The sequence below is a fragment of the Crocodylus porosus genome, unplaced genomic scaffold (assembly GCF_001723895.1).
Source record: "Crocodylus porosus isolate Cpor-Errol unplaced genomic scaffold, CroPor_comp1, whole genome shotgun sequence".
In the NCBI taxonomy this organism is placed as follows: Eukaryota; Metazoa; Chordata; order Crocodylia; family Crocodylidae; genus Crocodylus; species Crocodylus porosus.
The window spans coordinates 43,545,656-43,569,145 of NW_017728907.1; the positions used below are offsets into that span (position 1 = coordinate 43,545,656).

Consider the following 23,490-nt stretch of genomic DNA (forward strand, 5'->3'; position numbering starts at 1 on the left):
CAGATTCAGCTTTTGTATCAGTTTTGTTTTCTTGATTTCAGACAAGCTACTTCTCAAGTACACCAGTGCAAGTGAGAAGAAACTGGTCACAGGGAACGTTACATCATAAAAAGTTACATTAACAGAACCTGTTATACCAGAAAGTTGTTTGAGGGTTGATACTGGACAAGACAGTCTTTACCTGCAGGACCTTATCTATTACGCCACCTTAAAAATGTACATGACCTTATCTAGTATGATACCTTAAAAATGCACATGATCATTTTTAAGAGAAAAGGGTCAAATCTGTAGCAGTCATTCATAATTTAAATCCTTCATAATACTCTGAGTCTCATTGTTCTCTCGTCTCATTTCAGACTTAGTAATTTTGAGATAATAGAGACAAAGTGGCATACTATACAAGGCTTTTTTTGGATTCTGTTGCTGCTTTATAAACTTTCAAAAATAATATCTGTTTGGGACATATTTTTGTTTCAATGAATAATCTATTTTATTAATATCCATTAATGAAATGATGCCACCTGTTACAGGGTAGCTTTTTGTTTGAAAGTTTTATACATTTTATTTTATCTACATGTGTACTAGAACATCTATCCTAGGGTCTAGGAACCTTTGTTACTGTTTCAAAAATAAAAGTTGTAAGTAAGATTCAAAGTAAAATTTGACCATTGAGAGTACAACTCCAGTAGCAGTGTTCAGATAGCAGAAATAAACATCCCATCCAATTAAACTGCTAGACTATATCATCTTCCTCTGACTTCTCCATTAGTTAGGGAGAAAAAGTAATCTTCAGAGGGCACATCTACACATGCATTTGATTTGGGCTCAGAGACAGAAGCTGTTTATGAGAGTTTGCAACATTTCTCAGGTAAGATGCTCTGCATCAGGGGCTGTGCATTGGTTGTGGGTCGGGCATGCATGGGTGTGGCAGGACCATGGCAAGTCTGGCCACCTGCTGAGCCTCCCATGCCTGCTTGCTCCCCTGAGGCTGATGGATTGCTGGGTGCTGACCGTAGGCATTTCCAGTCTGGGATGGGCCAGGCTCCTGGCAGCACCTGCTACCATGGCTCCTCCTGCAGGCCAACAGCTGTCCTGTGCTGCCACATGTAGATATGAGTGCTTACTGCACAGTTAGGTTTCTTATGTAGATGCACCCAGAGTATGGTGTAAGACCCATGCAGAAACAAGTGGACTGTTATAAGTCAAGTGAAGGAAGCATGTGAATGAAAGATAAAAGACTTCAGAAGTTATATTGCCAGAAATGCTTTTGTTTTATACTGAGGAAACTTTAGCAAAGGCACCTACATTGATTGCAAGTATGGCAGCATCTTATGAAGAAGAAGTTGTATTCTATGAAAAATATATGAAGTTATTAAATTTGAAAGAGTGAAATCTACTTACGTAGACTTTTAATTTGCTGAACTAAATGGAAACCCTCTGTGCAGCATCTCTTATTGAGAGTATTGTTCCAAGAAAAAATGGCTACTTTGTGTTATAAAAAGTTAATTTTTCCTGTGAAGAACCTGAGGTGACAGAAGTGTATCTTTTTGCTATCCATGGACTAGTAGACTAAATTAATGCTGTGATGTTACCTGGAAAGTTTGAAACTGATGCCCAGTTATTTTGGAGTATAAATTTGACATTTTGACTTATTTGCATATGCTGTTTCCACAGAGTTTTCAAACCATTTTGAAGCTTAATATTATCAACAAATGGGAACTTTATGCTGTATATCTGAACCAAACCCCTAATGGGAATTGGCAGTTATGTTCTCCACAAGAGAAGCAGGCTGGACAGCTCTCCAATGAGAGATAATTTGTTTAATAGCATTTGAGGATCTCACAGAAAGAACAAAAAACCTTGTACAACTGGTTGACTCAACAGAGCTTGACCTGTTAGAGACTCCTGTTTTGACCATCAGCAAAAAGTGTGTTTCTAGCATAGCAACAGACATCTAGTGAGATTTACAGTAAGGCAAACAGAGTTATGGATAGGTTGGTAAGAAAAGGATTTGGGACAGTTATTTCCTGAATAAGCATAAATTAGCAGAAAAGAAAATTTTAAAATGTCTGCTAATCCCAAGGTATACACATGGCCTGCAGCTGTTAACTCCCAAACCAAAAATAGTGTAATAACAGCAGAGCAGGCATGGCATGGCTCAGCATGGCACTTCCTTGCACTATATAGATGTAACTCCTGTGTTTACATTAGGAGTTTTTCTGGAATAGAAGTGGTGCAAAAATTATAGCCCTATCTGTCATTGTTCTGGCAAAGATTCTAATGAATTTTCTATATAGAAAGACATTCTCAATATATGTGATGTTAGCATAATTCTTCCCTTTTGCTACCCACACATTGCTAAATAATATCACCCTTAGCACTGGAAAGAGTGCCTAGACCCCCAAATGTCCAATATCTGAGTCATATAAATTCCAGGTGCAAAAATTAAAGTTAAGTGAAATTGCCAAAATTAGGACAGATGGAGAAATTACTGCAGTCATTTTGAGGTTGATTAGTGCTTAATCGCAATTTATCCTACATTTTTGTCCTTCAGTGGTGTCTCTAGCAACCATAACCTCGTTCACCCCAGTTTTCCAAGTAATAGTGGCATTCTTTTTAATATGTAGCTTTGCAAACCTGTCTGTAAGAATCTCTAGTAGTTAGGAACTTGTATTTGAGATTTGAAATTGATGACAATGCCACAGTGGTAGGCTTGGGATCAATATTTTTTTGAAGAGAAACTGAATAGCATCCTGCCACAGTGATGTGCTAGAAAACGCTCTCAAGGGTCCTTTAATATTCCACTACCAAAGTGCAAGTTGGTTTGGGTTGTTTTTCATTGGGTCCATATCATCCCCTATCTGATATTCTCAAACCGTCTTTTCCAGAGATTACTTGTTCTTAAAATTCCTATTTTTAAACAGTAGGGACTATTTTTGTTCTGGAGGCACACAAGGATCATCCAAGTAGTATTTAAACAAACAAACAAACAAACAAACAAACAAACCTTTTCCCAGAATTAACTGATGATTGTTTAATAAAGCCCTCTAGGCTAGTTTATTGGTTTGTTGATATTTTACTTTTTACAATGTGATATATTCTTTGTGGCAAGTCATCCAGCTTTGATATAGCTTTGTGTAAGGCCTCTGGCCTGTTTCACTTCCCTCCCCCCTTCATGTCCAAACACTGTGCATGCATTGATTTGGTGGGTTATAAGAATTGTATTCTTTCTTTCTTTCATCCATCATTGCTCCCCTCCAGTCTGGCTAGAACTGGTCTCAGGTATATTTCCAAGGAAGAGTGCATTGTAGGTAACTGTAACATGATGCTTGGTGCTCCTGCTACTTCAAGAGCAGGCAGGATGCAAATAAAGCAGGCAACAGGTATGGCAGGAGACAATCAGGAGCCAGGTGACCCAGAAGGGAGCTGACCTTGTGGTATATAAATCCAGGCTTGGACTGGGTGGGCAGTCTGGCCCTGTAGCCTGCTGAGAGAACATCTCCTGGGCATGCAGAAGATGGCTTCAACTCCTGAATAATACCTAGAAGATTACAGCCTGTGGTAACATCTGGAGGCACTTCAGGAAGAAGCAGGTCCCAATGGCCCAGGAGAGGGGCTAGAGGCCCAGGAGCAGGACTAGAGTATGGGTGAAGGGGAGAGAAAGGACCAGGTTGGATCCAGTCACTCTGAGGTGGAACAGAGATGGGACCAGAGAAAATCTGGTGCCTGGAGTGGGGCGGAGACCAGGAGGATCCGGTGCCCAGGAGGGGGTAGGTATCCAGAAGTAGAGTCGAGATGGCACCAGAGCAGGTCCAGTGCCTGGGGAGGGACAGAAGGGTCTGGCACCCAAGGGGGACTAGGTACCCAGAAATAGCACAGAGTTGGGAGCCAGGGTGGTCTCAAGGACAGAACCAGAACAGACTCAGGCCCAGGAGTAGGCCAGGAGCAGATGAGCTAGCTCAGGAATCCCCAGGGCAGGCTCCCTTTTCTTAAAGGTGTAAGTACAGCAAGGCATAGGAGGTGAACAGAAAGGGAGATCAGGGTAAAGCAAGGACTGAGTAGCCACTCAGGAGTGCCACGGTCACACCTGGGGCAGGCCTTTGTCGTAGTAACAGACCAGCAAATGCTGAATAGAAAAGAAAAGTATACAGCCATGAAGTAAAGGCTAAAACCTACTTTGACTTCTGCTGAAAGATGCAGCAACAAGCGGGACATTAACCTGACTCCTAGGTTCTGAACCTCAATGACCCATGACAGAAACAAACCAGACTGCTTGTGAACACCATTTTTGCTGCGTCTTTTGATTGGTTTTTACAGGCATCACTTCTCTCTTCACTGGATTGAGACTCAGCCATGCCCACTTGCTGTTAGATACTGGGAAAGGCACTTAACCATGTTCTCTGGGTCAGAAAAGAAAAGTGTAAAGCTTCTTGAAAACACTGTTGATGTTGCTTCCTTACTAATCCTCCCAATGGCCTCATACATTTATGAGAGCTTTGTGGAATCCCACACGAGAGTATCTTTTGAGCTAGAGGAGAAATCCCATGGGATATGTCTTGGAGACAAGCACAAAACCACTCAAGAGCAGCTCTGCTAGTTACTGCTCAGGTCCACCAGCATGCTGTCAACACATCAGTAGTAACAGCACCAACAGAAGCTGATCATACGGTAATAGAGGTCTATCCAACTTTAACATGCCTGGGGGGCTGCACGCTGCATGGGCCCCCCACCACAGAGACAGCGTGAATCCCCTGTCAGCTACCCCGCTTATCTCCCTGCTGCCACTGTGTAGGCAGCATGCACTCTCCCTGCTGCTGCCCAGGCAGTGTGAGCCTGCCCTGCCACTGCCACATGAGCAGCATGCCTACTCCCCTGCCAGCACTGTTGCATAGGCAGCAAGCTCAATGAGCCCCTCCTGTTATGCTGTTTACCCCAGAGACCCCAGCCACCACAGCAGCAGGAGTAGAGAGGGGACTGGTGGCTGGTGGGAACCCACAGGCTTGTCATTAACTTCTCTTGGACAGCCTGACAGTACTGCGAATTAATCCTAATAATACAAGTTAACCTTCCATCACCAGAAAGTGATCAGAAAAAAGAATGAAGCCTAATGGAAAAGGTGCCAGAATAAGCTTCAGAATGGGCTTCAGTCTTGGATCCAGCTGCTGGATTGCTGGGTGGCATTCAACAAGTCACTTCCCTTCTCTGTGCCATGGAGACCTCCTCTGTAAAATGTTGGGAGAGCAACTGCTGAAACGTGCGATCAGGGAATACTTGAAGTTCCATTATGTTGTTAACAGCTTTCTCTCTCCCCTCTTCTTCTGTTTTCCCTTCTACTATAAAAATATCCTTATGTCCCCTCTGGTATAAGTCTCACCACTACACACATCTTGTAGGATTATTTAGGGCTTTGTAAGATCAGTTGGAGCCAGGATACCCTCCTGCAGACCACATTTAGACTTTTGGTGCCCATTTTTAAAACCTGGGCTATATCTGTTTTGGGGAATCAGTTGGACTTTTTGAAATGTATGTTCAAGAATAGCAGTGTCACAAAGCCCTCCACAGAGTACCCTAAGAGCCCTGGATTTCTCCCCACTGCCCCATTGCTTGTCCTAAGGGGCATTCAAGAATGACACGGCCCTGGGGTAACTCCTTATCCCAGCAAGGTCCCAGATCCCTTTTACCAGACCTTACAGATACAGCAAAGGCATTTCTGCCAGCATTAGGTGAGCTGCCTTTTGGGTTGTGAACCAGGTCCTCCTTTCTATAGGAAGGGCTACCCTGGACTATCATTCACCCAGACATCACTCTTTCCATAGGCAATCAGTAATGAGACAACACAACAGCTTAGTGTGTAGCAGAAAAGAATTATACAAGACAAACAGACCACATGTTTAGAGAAAAACAAGACATGTAAAATTGCTTACCTTCTTATCTGGCTGCATCCTAGCCCTCCTAAGACTTGCCAGTGTTTTTAGAGATCAGTCTTCCTATTGATTTGACAGCTGATTGGTGAGGCGTGGATTCTCCAAGCCTGGGATCCAAAGACCTTGAGTCTATCATAGCTAAACTCTAAAACAGGGGAGGGCAATTATTTCGAGCAGAGGGCCACTTACTGAGTTTTGGCAAGCCATTGAGGGCCACATGTCAGGCAGCCAGGGGCAAATAAATATTAATTTTCTTAATTTTTATGGGGCCCTCCAGGGCATGTAGAATGGCCTGGAGGGCCACATCTGGCCTGCAGGTCACATTTTGCCTGCCCCTGCTCTGAAAAGAACACCCCCCGCCCAATCAGCAATATTTTAAGTAGTTACTCATGACCAGGGATCCTGGTTTTCTCTGTTAAAAATCCCAAATTCTCTGATTTAAAAACCACAAATCTGTGGTTTTCCATAATTAAAATGAAACACCACTATATATATATATATATATAGGTATCAGTTGAACCCAATGTTTTATTGATACATTTACAATCTGAAATCATTTGGAAACCTACCAGTGCCTCAAGCATTATAATAAAATAAAATCTAAATACCTACATATTTTGGCATTTGATTTTGTTTCTTTTATCATGGAAAATCAGAGCTTCTCCTGCCCTTCTACTTACCATGATGTGGGCCCAACTGTGGCTGTCCCTTGCTGCTGCTTTGTGGTGCTGGGCAGCCCTGATATGCCAGTGCCCTGCTCTTTCCCGTGCCATTACCCATCACCCCCAAGTTACAGCCTCCCTAGCCCTGCTGGTGCCCCTCACTCCTGACCCACAGCCCCCATCACTGCCTGTGCCCCCTCACTCCTGAGCTGCAGCCCCTTCTTCCCCTAGCCCTGCAAAGGGGCCCCCCAACTGCAAGGGATATGGGACCCGGAGGTTGCATCCTGCCTGTTCCCTGCCCTGCAGATGCCAGCTGCAGCCGGCCAGCAGCGCCTAAGCCCCAGGTGCTGTGTACAGGAGGCAGCAGTTCCTGTGGCCAGAGTTGAGAGAGGAGTGTGGACTCCAGCCCCCCATTGGGCAGCATGGCCAGAGTCAAGCCAAGCAGAATCCATGGGGGCAGTGGCGGGAGCAGGAGGAGGATGCAGGCTGCTTGGGGCACCCTGCCCTGCTGCCCTCCTCCTGGGGATCTCCACAGGCCAGTAGGCAGGACTTGGTGCAAGAAGGGTGGAGTGTGGCAGGGAGATTTGGTGACATAGCCACCACCACTGGGACCCCATGCCTGCCACGCTGCTGAAGTAAGGTGTCCCCTGCCTGCTTGCCCACACCAGGGGTGATGGCAGTGTGGAGATGTACCCTCTTGCTGCGGCCAGGTGGGTAGGGGGCACCTCACCTTGACAGCCTGGCTGGCATGGGGCTCCTGGAGCTGGCAGTGGAAGCACTGAGTCTCCCCACACTGCTCTGCCTTTCTGTGCCAGATCCCTCCCATCGGGCCACAGAGGCAGCTCCAGCCCAGTGCTGACCTGGCCAGGATACAGCCCCATGCCCTGCGCCCTGCTGTCCGTGCAGAAATCTGGGTGGACACATGTCCCCCCATGCTTCCCTGACATGTTGCCAATGCGTGTGCCTGGACCATGCCTCAATGGTCCCCAAGCCCTGACCCTCCAGACCCCTTCCCCATCCCATATACTTATCTTTATCCAGCTACCAGGACTGCCCCCACCTCCCTGCCTGTCTGTATTGCCAGCCATATATGTGTATGCATGCACATGCATGTGGCTCCCCCTGCCTCCACTCCCCCAGCCCCAAGCAGCCCCTGGTAGGCTGGAACTCTGCCATCCTGCAAGAAAACACCTGTGGTTTTCCACTTCAAAGGGAAAAATCTGTTTTTCTCCTTTAAAGGGTAAAATCCAGGTTTTTACACAGGGAACAGAAAACTCAGATCCCTGTTCATAAGTCACTAGAATTTCTATCCCTCGGATACCTGGTATTCCTTTGGCCTGAAAAGCATTTTCTCTCAGATGCCTTTGCTAGAGCAAGGGCGTCAAGCTTATCCAGCCTCGCAGGTTGGATGAGTGGTGCGGGGCTGGTCTATGAGCCAGACCAGACCCACAAACTGGTCCCATGTTCCAGATCCAGTGAATTTCCTGAAGCAGCCAGAGTAGGCACCGTGTACGGCCAAGCCGTGGTCCAGCTGCTCCAGGGCTGTGCCACGTGGCGCCAAAGCCACAGGCCAGCTGCTGCATGCAGAAGAGCCCAAACTAGCACTCGGGACCTGTGCTGCATGTGGCAGCCACTTGGCTGCTCCAGGATGTGAGCTGGATCAGGTGCGGGGCCATCGGGAATGCCCCACATGCTGCCTGCAGGTCACCAAGGCATCCAAGCAGCAGCAGGGGCTAGATGATGTGGCTCCATGGGCTGGATCTTTGACTCCCCTGCTACAGAAGAGTTGACTTCCTCGGTGCCGGTGGGTACAGAATAATATGGGCTTTCCAATGAGACCACACATGCCATATCAATACCACAAAACACAGGAAAGCATTCATGACACCCCAAGAACCCTGGTATGTTTTGGAGGTTTGTGACAGTGGCTGAAAACGAAAAGGGATGGGGAAAAGGTAGGGGAAAAACATTCTGACAAAAGGAACCAATTTTTCAGAAACGAAATGGCTTTGACCAAAATACAGTTTTCTTCGGAAAAAAAAAAAAAAATCACATGAAAACTATCTTCAGTAACAGCTCTGCTTTCAGCCTTTCTTTATTTTAATCAATGTAATTAGCAATTTTAAGTATAATATTGATAACTTTCATAGAAATATGTCAAGTGCGTGTATGACTGAGCATCATTTTGTCACAGAGGCAATAGAGATAGTGTGGACCTTCAGCTCATCAAGACACATAAGTATCACAGTAAATGATGAAAAGAACATCTGAACCTTATCAAGTCAAGTGGAATCAAATGTGTTCAGCAGCTTGTGGAGTGACACACCTGTTTTTTTGATTTCACTCATAAAACAGATTATTACCTAGCTGTTTCAGCATATGCGATGTGAGGTATGCAAATACATATTCATTGACACTTCTATGCATTTTTCCTTTTAAAAAACCCCCAAAATGTTAGTCTTTAAAAAGCTATATTTGAGTTACAAACATGGGGTATATAATAGTTTTCCACACAGCCAACAAAAAGACGGTCTCCCTTATGCAGGGAATAATTAATTTAAGAATATAGAGTACTTGCAATTAGCTAGACATGTTCAGTTTTCTCATTATCATTGTTAATTAGCAAATATTAATGTAATCTTCATGTATGAGAGGGAAAAACAATTAAAGTTACTGATTTTAAAAAGTCCTCTGTGGCCTTAACTAAATTGAGACTAATGTCTTGCTAATCGATTAATCAGTCACTGACTATCAGACCATCCACCTCCATCTCAAATCTTATTGTTAGGATTAGTCAGTGTAGCACCACATTTCAAAATGAGCCAATGTCATTTAACCTCTGGGAGAACGAGTTGGCACAGAGGAATAACAACAACATATTAAACCTTTCTCCTTTACTATGAATACAACTTAGATTGGTAGACAACAAAGTGACAGGCAAGAATTCTTGTGGGTGATAGCTTTTATTTTATCATCTTTTATTTTTCTCAGCCGCGTGGTGGGGATAGACATAGACAAGCTTTGGATATCACCGTACCCTTCTTCTGGTCTCTGGGAGGGAAACAGACACAGGAGAGCTAAATAACTGATAGAAAAGCTTGTGTGAAACTTAAATGCAAATAAAAACTGGCTATACAAAATTATCAGGCAGTCGACAGACCAGAGAAATACCCCTGATAATAGAAGCATGAGATCAAGGATCAGGATCATTATCGCCAAAGTACAGAGATTAACGAGTAGCAAGTAGATAGGTTTCTTATTTTTTAAAGTGCATCAGTTGGCATCTCACTTTTACACATGCTCCAGGGGCAGGCGGGTGGCGCTTTAATTAGAGCGGTTTCAAGAGCTCTTCTGATAAAGTCCTGCCTGTATCAGCATCCCCGTGATTGAAAATGGCAGTGGAGGCGCTTGGTCTAAAGCTTGTTCAGTGAGCTTTAGGTCACGCACCCCCACCACCATTTTTAAGCTCAGGGATGCTGACACAGGAGGCTCCTGGAGCGCAGCAATTGCCATGATCCAGCAGACTCAGTTAATCGAGTTCCTGCACAGTGCTTGTGCATAGGTGCCCTCAGTGCCACTAAAGTCCATTGCAAAACTGCATCGATACAAAAAGACTTCTTTTCCAATACTCAAAAATGTCAGTTATAAAAGAAATAACCCCTAAAAATGGCAATTTCTGACTAAAGCTTATTTTCACTGCTTTAATAGTGAAACAATTAACCTACTCAGTGAAGTTATAAAGCTGAACCAAAAAAAATGAGGACGTTTTTCACAAAGTGGAAAATGTTTCTGTTTTCTAACAGAGATGTATTTCAAAGCACATCAGGCATGAGTGTAAGAACTATCTTTTCCTTAAAAAGAAAAAGGAGGAATAAAAGCTAAGTAAGAAAATGGGACTGTAAATGCTTTTTTGGGGTGGGAGGGGAGGGCAGTATTATCAAGGAACAACTATTAGGAAGAGCGTGTAAAAAAGGTTAATTTTTAATGTCACTGAATAGATTTGTGCTGGTCACAAGTAGTAAACAAATGCTAGAGACAGACAGAAGGGGCAAGATCTCAGTTAAGAAAAATGGATAGAGAAAAAGAGACTACCACTAAGAATGACAACAACATCCAATTTTCTTTTACTTTGTAAAATGGCTTTCCAGTAAAATCCAACCAAATGTTTGCAAGGATTAAAATACCACAGTTCCACCATAAAATAACAACGAAAATGCAAACCTAGACTTGAAAGATAACTAATGTAATGTTTAAATACTTGAATTACACCCTGATAAAATACCAATTCTATGCTTTCTTTATAATGCACAGACTTCTACCGAATGATACCCTTGTTTCTTGCCATTAAGAAATACACACAGTATCAAACACTTTCTGGGCAGATGCTTATCTCCTTCACAGGCAAACATCAAGGACAAGGGGGGAAAAAAGATGATCAGGTTTTGTACAAAGAACACACACAACAGAAATGACTCTGAATTTTAGCGATTTCAAGCTTTATATCAATTTGAAAAATGTTCATGTTGGTTAATTTTTTTCTGTCATTTTAAATAGTCAGAATTTAGGAGCCAGCCCAATGCTCTTCTAATGCTCTACGTATATAAATGATACAATTTAAATAGTCACTGGAACTTTAAAAAGGTTCCCTTACTGTTGGAAAATGCTGCTTGCTTAGATTTTTCTTCAGGGCATTTTCCATCTATCAAGGCAGCAAGATACGGGTTTGCTGAGCTCCTGATTTGGTAGTTTGATTTTTTTTTTAACAGTTCATTTCACTACAATAGTAACAGATGACATGTTCTCTAGTCACTGGTTTGGTATGGGTTCTTACCTCTTGAGTTTTCACATTTATATATCCATAGTGGGTTCTGAGAGTCCGTCTTTGGGTATAGGAAAACGGTATCCATCTGACACTTGTTTGTCCAAAGCAGTTTAATATCAAAGGGAAGTTCACTTCATTTGTGAGACGAACAATGATCAGGAAGAGGAATGCTGCTATGAAACTAACTGCAACAATGGATTTTCTCTGCAATTGAAAAAGAATGAAAAAGAATTGTTTTACTAAAAATATGACGAGCAAGTTCAACACAAAAAAACCCTTCGCAGTAAGCATTTTTTTTAAAGGAAAGCTTTACCTGTTGTTGTGCCGACTGTATACAACCGCTACAGCTGCTCTAACCTTTCCTTTCCCGTGTCCTTGTAACACAGCAGAATTCACAGCTTCGTTGGAATCTGACAGGGCCATGCCATGAGCACTTCTGCTATGGCTTTGAATTTGCAACCTCTGGGCTGCCATCCATGTACCTTAGCGCCACCCCAGCCTCTGCTTTAACTCTGAATACTACTGAATGAATAATTCAGCACACTTTGAACCAATTTGTTTTCCAGGATCACAGATTTACAAAGTAAAGCCCAGAACAAGTTGACCTCCAATGTTATTAACTGAAGAGGTCTCCTGAGTCTCCACCTAATTAACCCATACTTTTCACCTCTACCCCACCTAAACCTGAAGCCACTTAAGGTCTTCTAACCATAAAAAGAGCATTATTTTTCCCTCAGTGTAATTAAATCCAGCTGCAGGGTCATGGCACATTTCAAGATGACAATTTATAAGTACTTGTACTTCAAGAGGGATGTGGAAGGAGGGCCACTCATACGGTTAGGGGCCTGCAGGAAAAGCCCTACAAGGAGAGAGTGAGGGACCTGCATCTCTTCAGCCTCTGCAAGAGAAGGCTGAGAAGTGATCTTGTGGCTGCCTACAAATTCATGGGGAGAGGGGGGACAGCAAGGAATAGGAGATACTCTGTTTACCAGGGCACCCCTTGGAGTAACTAGGAGCAATGGCCACAAACTGCCAGAAAGCAGATTTAGATTAGATATCAGGAAGAACTTCTTTATGGTAAGGGTGGCCAGAATCTGGAACGGGCTCCCAAGGGAGGTGGTGCTCTCCCCTACCTTGGGGGTCTTTAAGAGGAGGCTAGACATGCACCTAGCTGGGGTCATCTAACCCCAGCACTCTTTCCAACCCAGGACAGGGGGTCGGACTTGATGGTCTACTGAGGTCCCTTCCAACTGAAACATCTATGAATCTATGGCCTGCACTTTCAATTCAACCAGGGATATTGTTTCTAATTTACTTTGGGATAAGGCATGTCCTGATAGTGGGAATGGGTGAATTTATCTATAATTATATATGGCAAGCCATAGCTTATAAGGTCTTTTTGGGGAAAACTTGGCACTTATAGACTTTAGATATTATATACTATGCCCTAGATCATTTGATTTTCCTAATTTGCCACTATTTAATCACTCAATTAAAAGTCATTCCATCACCATAAACAGCCTTATAAATGAAGCTTCAGTAAAAGGAAAACTAATGAACCTGTTTGAGAATCTATAGGTTTTATAGTGTGGAGTCTCTTAACAGTGAATGTCAGACTCTGACCCTGAATATCTTCATAATAATTGTCAGTTTTAATTGTTATTGTTGTGGGTAGCAAGAGAGAGAAAAAAGAGGCCAGATCTGACTGCAGCCACATCAAAGGATAAATCCTCTCTCGCCTGGAGAGTCATTTGCCAATCTTCTCATTTGATAGTCCAGAGTTATTAAAATGTTGTTTGTGTGTAGTGAGGCATTCTCTCTTTTATTTTTTATATGACAAATGTAGCATAAAGAAACCACATAGCAGGGTTCACTGATAGATACTGCAGGCAAAGCCAATAAGCATGCCTCCAAAAACACTCCTCATGCTCTTCCCCTACTAAAAGCTGACTGTCATATTTTTTTTGTGCTGAAATTTAAGGGTTCGATTTCAAGGATTTTAAATGAGACTGGGACATATATTGAGATATAGTTGTCAGCTTTTGCATGATGCTCATCTCATGTCTCATCTCTATCAAAAGTTTAAACATCTGCATGGCCAATCTGTTGGAGTGTTCCAAAGCCAAAACAAAATGAAAAATAGTATAATAATAAGGGAGAAACCTTATTCCCTCTTAGCTTATGTTTCAAGAAGATGCATGCTGCTCTTTAACAAACCCTTAGAATGTGTTTCCTCTTGCAGTCCCAAATCAACCTGTATTCTCTCTCTAATTGAATATAGACATTTTGATTCATTTGACATTTTAATTAAAACATATTTAGCTTTAAAAATGTTTCCTAACTACTCAGGAGGCAAATTACAGAAGATAATACATATTTTTAAATGCATTCATAGCTGGAAGACTGGCAAGAGCTATTAATTTTCATAAGCTTTTACTCCTCTTACTAGAGTGGTATAGTTCCAACTCTACTCTAGCAGACAAGTTGCTAGAAGAAAATTACCATTTTTATACACAATAGCCAACAGGAAAAGGGGTTTTTGTTGTTATCAAAGTAGATGTTCAGTCAAGGAAAAAAAATATTTGTGTGGCTACTCTGATAAAATTGGATGCACTGAAATTATTTGAATGCATTCAATACAACACTTGTGGTCACAGACAGAAAATTTGGTGTAGCACTAGTCATATTTCTCATCTTCCTTTTTTTGTCTCCATGATAATATAATCCAAATTTCTTTTTCTGTTATCTCTCAGAGATCAGAATAATTCTTTCTAGTGTGTATCTCAAAATCAGTAAGTAGCAGGCCTGATGAATCACTCCTCCCATGCCTGAATTTGATGTGTTGTTAAAACGAAGAACAAAATAATAATAGGACTGGCATATTATGTTGCTGGTTAGGATGCAAAAGGAAAAGTCTGTGGAAATAAACACCAATGATGATATCAATGTGTTTGTGTCTATATTTGACAGCAAGATTTCTAACTTGAGTTAACATTTATTACCTTTGCATTATACACATTTCAGCTATTTACTGAGGTGAGCCGGGGGGAGTCTGTGACAAAGCTTCCTTCACTCCTTCCCCCCCCCCCACCATTCTGAAGATAGTACAGGAGCTGTGAAGGGGGAGGGCTGGAGCAAGGAGAGAGTGACTGTAGGCATGCAGCCGCTCCAAACTGGAACTCAATCCCCCAACCCCTGTACCCAACAGACACTGTTTGTTGGGTCAGTGGGAATGCTGCATCTCATGGCGCTTCCTGTGAAGTGCCATGAGTTACAGCAAGGAGCTGCACATTTGTCAGCACTCACTAAGCACATTAAGTATCTGAACTCTTGCACCACTCCAGAGCTTATACATCTGAGTCAGGGCCTATTGACCTATTTGGAGTCCAGAATCTAGAATCCTTACCTGAGTGTAAGTGCCTAAAATGCTCTTTCAAAGAGCTGAATAAAACTCACTGTTTATTTTTAAAATATGAGCACCAGCAGAGCAGCCAGTGGCCAGAAAGATGACCTTTAATGAAAGAGCCTATTGGTTAGAGCTCTCATCCAGGAAGTGGGAGACCTGAACTCAATGCCTTTTCTGAGCCAGAAAAGATATAAATCCCAATTTCCCATCTCACAGGAGAGTGCCTAATCACCAAAGTACAAGCTCCTCTAGATGAAGGCACCCTACAATGCTCCTCTTGAAAAGATGACACTTTTCAGGAAGGACTGCAATGTTCATGGAGCTTGAAAGAGAGGGCTTCTTGGAAGGGGGACTCTTGGGTTCTGCTCCTAGTCAATGCATACAATGGCTTAAACGGGAAAAAGGCTCATAGCTGGTCAGACTGGAGCAGTTCTAGAAATGCACTGAAACGAAACTGCCAAGGCATCTGGTAAATTTAGGGTTAAGTGGCCACTGACCAATAGGTTTTGGATCAAAATTTTGGACATAAGCACCAAAATCTTGTTTTGGGGTATGGCCTTAAGTGATGTGCCCAAGGTACCACAGAATTCACGTACACTCTGATATTCTAGACCAATGTTTTCTTATAAGATTGTTACTATTAGTATTTTTGTTTACCAATAACAAGCTTAATCTTGTACAAGACATTAATGCAGACTGCTCCAAACTGTAGTGTAAAATAAACATCTTCAGGAGAAATTGATTTTATAGCTCTTATTTTATTTGTCTGAAGACAGACTATCACTGTTCTTGGAAGGACAATTGAAAGGTAAGAGTAGGTCTGAGTCTCTTTTAGAATAAATGATATGGTGTAATATTGTACTGCCTTCATTATATCTATTTTTATGACTACAGTGAAAAACTCAATCACTTTTTAATGCTCCTTCACATTATACTATTTTTGTTATGAGACTGGTACAGGTTTTCAGCCTTTTTATTCAACTATAAGACCAACTGAAAACAATAATGGCTACACTTACTGAATTTGCTTCATTTTATGAACAGTATAGGTACAGTAGTATGGAAAACTAGTTTTATTTAATTTGGTCTGTTATAGTTTGATAATCTTGCTGAGATGCTACTTTATGTTCCAAAAGACCATGAAATGAAATTCCTTCAGAAAAATATTTTGTTCATGCCTGGCTGATTTCTTTGGTGTTGGAAATAGATATGTCCTCTAGTTCTTACTCTGAGAATAAACCTCTCCTTGGCAATGTGGAAGCAGTGGGACAGAGCTGTTGAGGGTAACAGGCAGGGATTGTTCTTCTAAAACTCTCTAGAGAGATTCAATGTCATCTGTAACCACTCAAAAGCACTACAATGGGAATAACATTGCAAACTGGGAAATGTCATCTTTGCCTAATAAAAATATTTTTAAGTACACTTGTGTGTCAAAGGCAGGTGTGCAATCTACAGTTGAAAATTCACTTCACTCCTGGAAAAAAAGAAAAAGAAAAAGAAGGCAGAGGCAGAATTGGCAGACAGACTAGAAACTATCAGGTAAATGAAGTGTTTCTTTTTCTTGGACGAGATATGTCTGCCAAATGTTATTCCTGGAATGTAACCAGCAGAGAAGCAACAGGGCAAGAGTAGAAATGAAGATGACATGTATGAAAGGAACAGAATAAATAAGATCTACCAGGAAAAAGATCAAAATTATGTGATGAAAGAAACTTGTGGGTCAGTCCTCTGCTATGACCTGGAGAATAAATTTAATTGGGTAGAATCTTTTAGCCAAAGGTGCCCACACACTGTGAATTGTGGTCAAGATTATAATACTTTCAGACATCATGGCTGGAAAACTAGCTACCTTGCATCTGTCATCTACTAGAACACCTTATTTTTACATGTAGCACTTCGTGCATAGAAGATCTTGATGGTTAAGAGATCTTCAGTCTTCCAGTCATGAGGGACTGCATATACACGCAAATTAAAGGTGGATAGAAACCAGCTATAAAGTTATTACACATTTCCAAGCAATCCCCTTGTAACTGCTGGGACCTTTTTAAGGCACCATAGTTAATTTGCACGTGTAGCCAGTCTAAATTTATTACACAATTAACCAGGTAATCATGTAATAGATAACATCATAGAGGGGGCCTACATAGTGGAAAACTGAGTTCAGTGGCCGCAGACAGACTGGCGGAACACTACGTGCTCATTTAACAGTCTCTTTCCTTGACTATTGGTCCTTGTGGCAAGAATGGCTTAGAATATGATCCTGTCATATATCTGGGTCATATACAACCCCTGCAAGTTTCATCAAAGTGGGAACCCGGTCCAGAGCTCTGGGTCTGATCGCTGGCATCCCAAGCGGCCAGATCCGAAGCTGGATCAAACAGCTGCCTACTCACACAGGCCTAGCAGGAACCACTTCTGGAGCCACCAGACTCAAAAGTTTCTATGGCATTCAGAGAAAGAGGCTTTGACTTCTGCTGTCCAAAACTGCAAATTCAGTACAACTATTAGGGCTGTGTGAAATGACCCATATTCAATTCAGATTTGGATTCAGCCTGAATCGGGGACAGTGATTCAATTCGTTGATTTGGATCACTGTCCCGATCTCATTTGTCCAAACCCGAACATTTGATGCTGATTCAGAGAATCAGAGATTCGGCCATAGACTTAGCTTTACTTTTTTTTCCTACTTACCTCAAAGTACCAGGCACGGCTCATGTATGCTGAGATGGTGGGGTGGATGGAGCATCCCACAGGAGCATGGAGTGGGGGCACCCCATGCACTTGGTGGGGGACCTGGAAGTAAACTGGAAGTATTTCTGGTCCACTTCTGGGTCCACTGTCAAGTACATGGGGCACTCCCCTGGCTTGGCAATTGGCTATGGGAGGACCCTGTGTACGCCGCCAGACCCAGGAGGCACCAGTTGCTGAGCTGGAGGGTGGGGTCCCCTATGCACACCCTGACAGACCCAGAAGTAGACTGGAAGTGCTTCTGATCCACTTCTAGGTCCACTGCTAAGCACATTGGGGACCTCCCCTGCACTCCCATGGGACACTCCATCCACCCCAGCATCTCAGCATTCATGAGCCAAGAAACATTTAAAGCTGTATCTATGTCCTAATTATCAAATCTCTCCAAAATGATTCAGAGAGATTAAAGGGTCTCCTGATTCAATTTGGATTCGGAGATTAAGCCACCAAACTGGGTTGAATCTCCGCCAAATCGAATCAGCGACCGAAGCTTTGCACAGCCCTAACAACTATCACTCAGCAGAGAAAGTGTTTTTATAAAATTCTGAAAGTATGCTTTTTAATCTGTACAAAGAAACCCAGAAATCAAGAACAGCAAACAAGATATTATCCAAGGATATGAAGATGGACAATGGGTAATTTTCAAAGCTTTGACTGGTATTCATAGCCTAATTATTGTGATTTAGGATTTACCCTTAAATAACTATTTACATTAAATATTTCTGTAAGGAAATACCACTCACATGCAGGTAATAATAGTAAGTTATACAAGGGATACCGTTAAAAAACTTAACTGTATGGATTGATTTTTCTAGGTATCTAAGTCTAAAATGGAAGAGAATTTTAAGGGATTATATAAAGCAGTCTCAGTTCTGAAAAGTTTGAAGTCTTCCAAGGAATTCATCTATATTATCACTTTTTTCCTTATTAACTCACTATTTTAATGTAATTTAAAACCAGTTTGTAAAGCATACTCATATCTCATGATTTTAAATAACTCTCTGGACTTTAAATTCATCCCAGCTCTCCAATAAAAGCTTCACCATTTTTGCTCACTTCCCTGTTCTAAGGCAACAGTTCCTTTTGTTTAGTACCTTATCGTTTGACCTCCTGAGAGGTCAGGATTTGCAGTCTCTCAGGTAGTCTATCACTCCTATTCAACTATAACCCCCTCCAACCCCAATACAACCCACCACCTCTGGTAAAGTCATATTACCGTATTTTCTTGTACTTTTCCCCAAAAAACTGTCTGCTTCTGGAAATTGCAGTGCATATTAAATGTGAGAAATACTGTAAGAGCAATCTGTCAGTTACAAGGGAAAAATGGAAGGAAAATCTGGACACAACTCAGAGGTGGCACAACAAGGAGCAGGCTCAGTTCCCTAGCAGCTGCTACTCAGCTACTTGCTACAAGGAAAGCTCTTTTTTTTCCCTTTTAAAAACAAGGTGCAGACTTTATTCCAGGGCATACTATAAGCAAGAAAATATGGTAATATGTAATCTATGCAACCCAAATCATCTACATGAAAGAAAACCACAGGGCAACCTGAACTTTTAAGGCAAGACAGATTATCAGTCTAGTATTTCATTTTACACTGTAACTGAAACTTATTTAGAAGAGACATTTATGACCCAGATCTATTTTTCATGAGGCATTTAGGCTAGGAACAGAAGTTACACAAACTGGTTTAAGTGATTAGAAACTGGTTTAAACCTGTAACAGAACAGAAGCTCAGTGCACATAAACCAATTTCAAAATGGCTGAAACTGGTTTAAAATAAACCTGGTTGAACAATAGTGTGAGACTGACCTGATTTAGGGTCAACTGATTTATGAAACTTCTGTCCCAGACCCCTTCCTGGTTCAAGGTAAATCAGAGTTCCCCAACAGCCCTGGGCTGGGCTGTCAGCTCCAGCAGAGACAGGTTGGGGGGGGATCGAGGAGGGAAAGAGAGAGACTGCACTGATCTCCCCCCTGCCCCAGGCAAACCCTGGCTGGGGTCTGGGGCCAGGGAGCGGGGTAAAACCCCTCTTCCCCTGAGTACAGAGCTGCTCTACCCTGATAAACTTACTGCTGGCTGCGACTGTGGACTACAAATCCCAGAAGTACCTGGAAGCAGGAAGAAGTGATGAGCAACCCTGCAGAGTCCTGCTGTGGTGATTCTGAACTGCAAATCCTAGAGACCACAGGGGCGGCAGGAACAGGAAGTGAACACACAGCCCATGCTGGCTACATGCTAGAGAGCTGTGCTGTAGTGCCCCCTGGCTTCTGGCCTGAGCCACTGCAGGCATGTGGCTGCATTTTCTGAATAAAAGGTAAATGTGTGTCCAGTTATTTCTCAGTTTAATCTTTGCATCTTAGATTAACCTGCAAAGACTGAATTGATTCACCCTTGGGCTTTTTGACTGACTGTACCAAGCCTTATAGATGTGTTCTGGGAGGCGTTGGGGGGGGAGGGAGGGAGGAGACTTTAAATAATGCAGCTCCAAGACCCATGCTAATTAAAACACCTGAGAGTGTTGTGTGCATCAGCATCCCCATGCTAAAAAAATGGCACTGGGGCACTTTAACTAAAGCTTGTCAAATGAGCTTTAGTTAAAGCATCTCTGCCACCATTTTTCAGGTGCAGGGACACTGATGCACATGATACTGGAGTCTGCTGAAGCGTAGTAATTACCACACACCAGCAGACTCAATTAATCGAGTCTCCTCCAACCAGTGCATTGGAGCAGCCTCCCTGCACACGTACAGCAGCCCATGATTTAAAAAATAAAATGGTTAATGTCTTATATCAGACTAGTTTGTTCATTAAGATGTGATTTATCTTAATGTACTGTTATTGATTCATTAACGTTTTCCTGAAGAACTGGAGCAAACTTGGCCAGTAACTCTAGATATACATTGTACAGATACTAAAAGGCACTTTGTCTGATACTGTGGTAAGCAAGATGTTGTGGTACTATATAAAAAACTTCTGCAGTACAGCTCTCAAATGCTGCTTTTTTGCTTTGGATTAATGCCCAGTTCTTCTTATCAATAGCCTGGCAAGCTTTCAGACACACATACAGGTTGAAGCACACTTCCCTTAATAGAAATGCTGGTATAAGAATTTGTGATCTTTCAACCTGGCAGACAGTTGCTACTACTTACTGAAGCACCCCCTGATTGTAGTTATTTTTCACCTGCTGAGAAAAAAGTTTATAGGAAAAACATCACCCTTTTATGTTTTAACCCTTATGTGGCTAGAAATACTTTATTTGGTCAGTCACCTGAATCCTGTACAGAAAGGTTTTAAGCATATAAAATACAATGGATGTTAATAGTAAATCAAAGACAGCAATTAACTTTGATTCTATAACCAAAGTTATAGAACCAAAGACACTAGATTCAAAAGTCAGTATCTACTATACCTTCCAGTAAGATCACCGTTTAAAAAGCTGAAGTCTCCTTCCAGAAATATGCCTAACACTATGTAAAAAATACAATGCTTTTCCATTCTGTAAATACTTGTTAACATTGACAGGTGGATTTCCCTAGAAAGTTTTTCTGCAACAGAACTGCACTGGTACGGTGCATCAGGGTGTGTCAAGAAAAATGGGGTAAAAGGATGGACAAAATATCAGACAGAAAACAAGATCTGTATACACCAAAAAGAAAGATCACAATCAGTAAAAGCTCTGGGTCTCTGCATAACCACTGTGCACTAAAAAGAATATGTGGAACACTCAACTGTGTGATATATCTAGAGCTAAATAAACAGTGTTAATTTTAGGCAGTAGGAGATCTGTGTTTTGGGAACAGTGGATATGTTCCCACCTAGGTGTAGTATACTGATGGCAATGAAATCCTGCAATGCCATGGGTGTTAATCCATAGTTCTGATGACATAATGTGACATAACCTCCAAAAGTGCTAGCTTCTAGATACAGAACCTCAGAAGAACGGTAGCCCAACAGGCAGGTAAAAAGAGAAGGAACAAAATGCCACAACAGCTATATATTTGTAGGCTGCACATCTGTGAGAAAAACATCCTTTTCCTAGGAAGCCTCACTTGACTGCAGCTCCTACTGTGGAAAGCTTATACCATAAAAAACACTATAACCAGAAATCCAGATGAGTGAAATTTAATTGCCTTCTGCCATCTGGACAAATCAGAACTTTCTACATTGAACTATCCTGTGTATATTCACTGATTGGCATGCTAGACTTGAAGCCAACAAGAAAAATTGGCCCCATGCCTCAGTATCCTTTCAAAAGCCACTTAACATTGCAAGAATTAGGAAGCTTTGCTCAGTCTGCTTCTTGGCAAGATTCTTGCTCTGGCCCTTCAAACCAGTTACATTCCACACAGCTCTTTGGGAAGCCAGCACTTTTGGAAGCTAATTCTGGATGCACTCAGTACCACAGTGCAGCCTGTGGTACACCTGCTATTCAGCTGCATCACAAAGGAAACAGAACCAGGTGGTCAATTTTCATGTTTAGCCTCATGGTGACTATGCCTACTCAGTCAGTATACCCAGGACCTTCCAGTGCAGATCACATTAGCGGCTCATTCTAAAGGGAGGTGCACACAAAACCAATTTTATCTGCATACCACATTCAAAAGAAAAATATGTCTTTATGGCCTCAAAATTAAAATTTACACAGCCATTTTTCCTTATCAGACACATACATTCCATTGGCTTTGGAAAAGCCATATTTTGGGAAAAAACTGGTCTAGCCTACCAGTAGAGGTGTGCAAAGCAGGCCCTATTTGTTTTGGATTTGGCTTGAATCAGGAGCAGTGACTTGATCTGTTGATTCAGATCACTGTCCCTGATTTGATTTGGCCAAATCCAAATCTGAAGATTTGATGCTGATTTAGAGAATCAGCAATTTCATTATAGACACAGTTTTAAATGCTTTTTCTATATACCTCAAGGTACCAGGCGTGGCTTGTAAATGCTGCAATGGTGCAGCATATGCAGCATCCCACAGGAGTGTGCGGGGGCCCTCCATGTGCTTGTTGGCAAACTCAGAAGTGGACTGGAAGTACTTTTGGTCCACTTCCAGGTATGTTGGGGAATGCACTGAGGTACCCCCTACAGCCCCCTGGCTCAGCGATACACCATGGGGGGGGCGGCCCGGGTGCTCCTCCAGACCCAGGAGGCACCAGATGCTGAGCCAGGAGGGCATGGGACGGCCCCTCAGTGTGCTCTTTGGCAGACCCGGAAGTGGACCGGAAGTGCTTCTGGTCCATTTCTGGGTCTACTGCTGAGCATGCTGGGGAGCCCCCTACACTTCTATGGGGCACTCCATCTGCCCCAGCATCACAGCATTCATGAGCTACCTGTCACCTAGAGGCATGCAGAAAAAACATTTAAAGGTGTGTCTATGTCTGAATTGCCGAATCTTTCCGAATCTCTCCAAATAGATTTGGAGGGTTCTGATTCGATTCAGAGGGATTAAAGGATCCTCTAATTCAATTCAGATTCAGAGATTCGGTCACTGAATCAGGCTGAGTCTCCGCTGAATCGAATCAGGGACCGAAGCTTCGCACAGCCCCTGCTTCTATATATTCTGTTAGAAATGTAGAGGCAGTCATCCATTCCCTTGGAGCACCTTCCTTTTCTGGTATATGGACGTCCAAATGTCAATGAGCTTAAGTAATGCATTTACAGCCTTTAAAAAGCGAGACCTAATTGTAGTAGCATTTAAGAGTAGATAGGTACATGGGTATGTAACAGGGAACCCAAACCGTGTTTCTTGGACACAATGGAGGGGAAGGAGAGGGGTCTGTAATTGAGGCATGGGGCTTCTGTAACTAAGAGCAGGCAGCAGACTAAGCCAGCTGTGTAGGGTCTCATTAGCAGGAGTGTAGGGTGGCCCTTCGTTAAGAGCACAAGGCCCCTGTGTGTGACTGGGGGAAGCCACATGACAAAAAGGGGCA

General features: G+C 42.5%; 1 protein-coding gene across 1 annotated transcript in view; it reads right to left on the minus strand.

The window, feature by feature from the left end:
* The window catches only part of ST6GALNAC3 (ST6 N-acetylgalactosaminide alpha-2,6-sialyltransferase 3), a 346,629-nt gene that overhangs the window by 178,735 nt on the left and 144,404 nt on the right, over positions 1 to 23,490 (minus strand). The window contains exon 2 of the mRNA XM_019531250.1: positions 11,418 to 11,612. Coding sequence (XP_019386795.1) covers positions 11,418 to 11,612 — 195 coding nt within the window. The remainder of the gene's footprint in view (positions 1 to 11,417; positions 11,613 to 23,490) is intronic.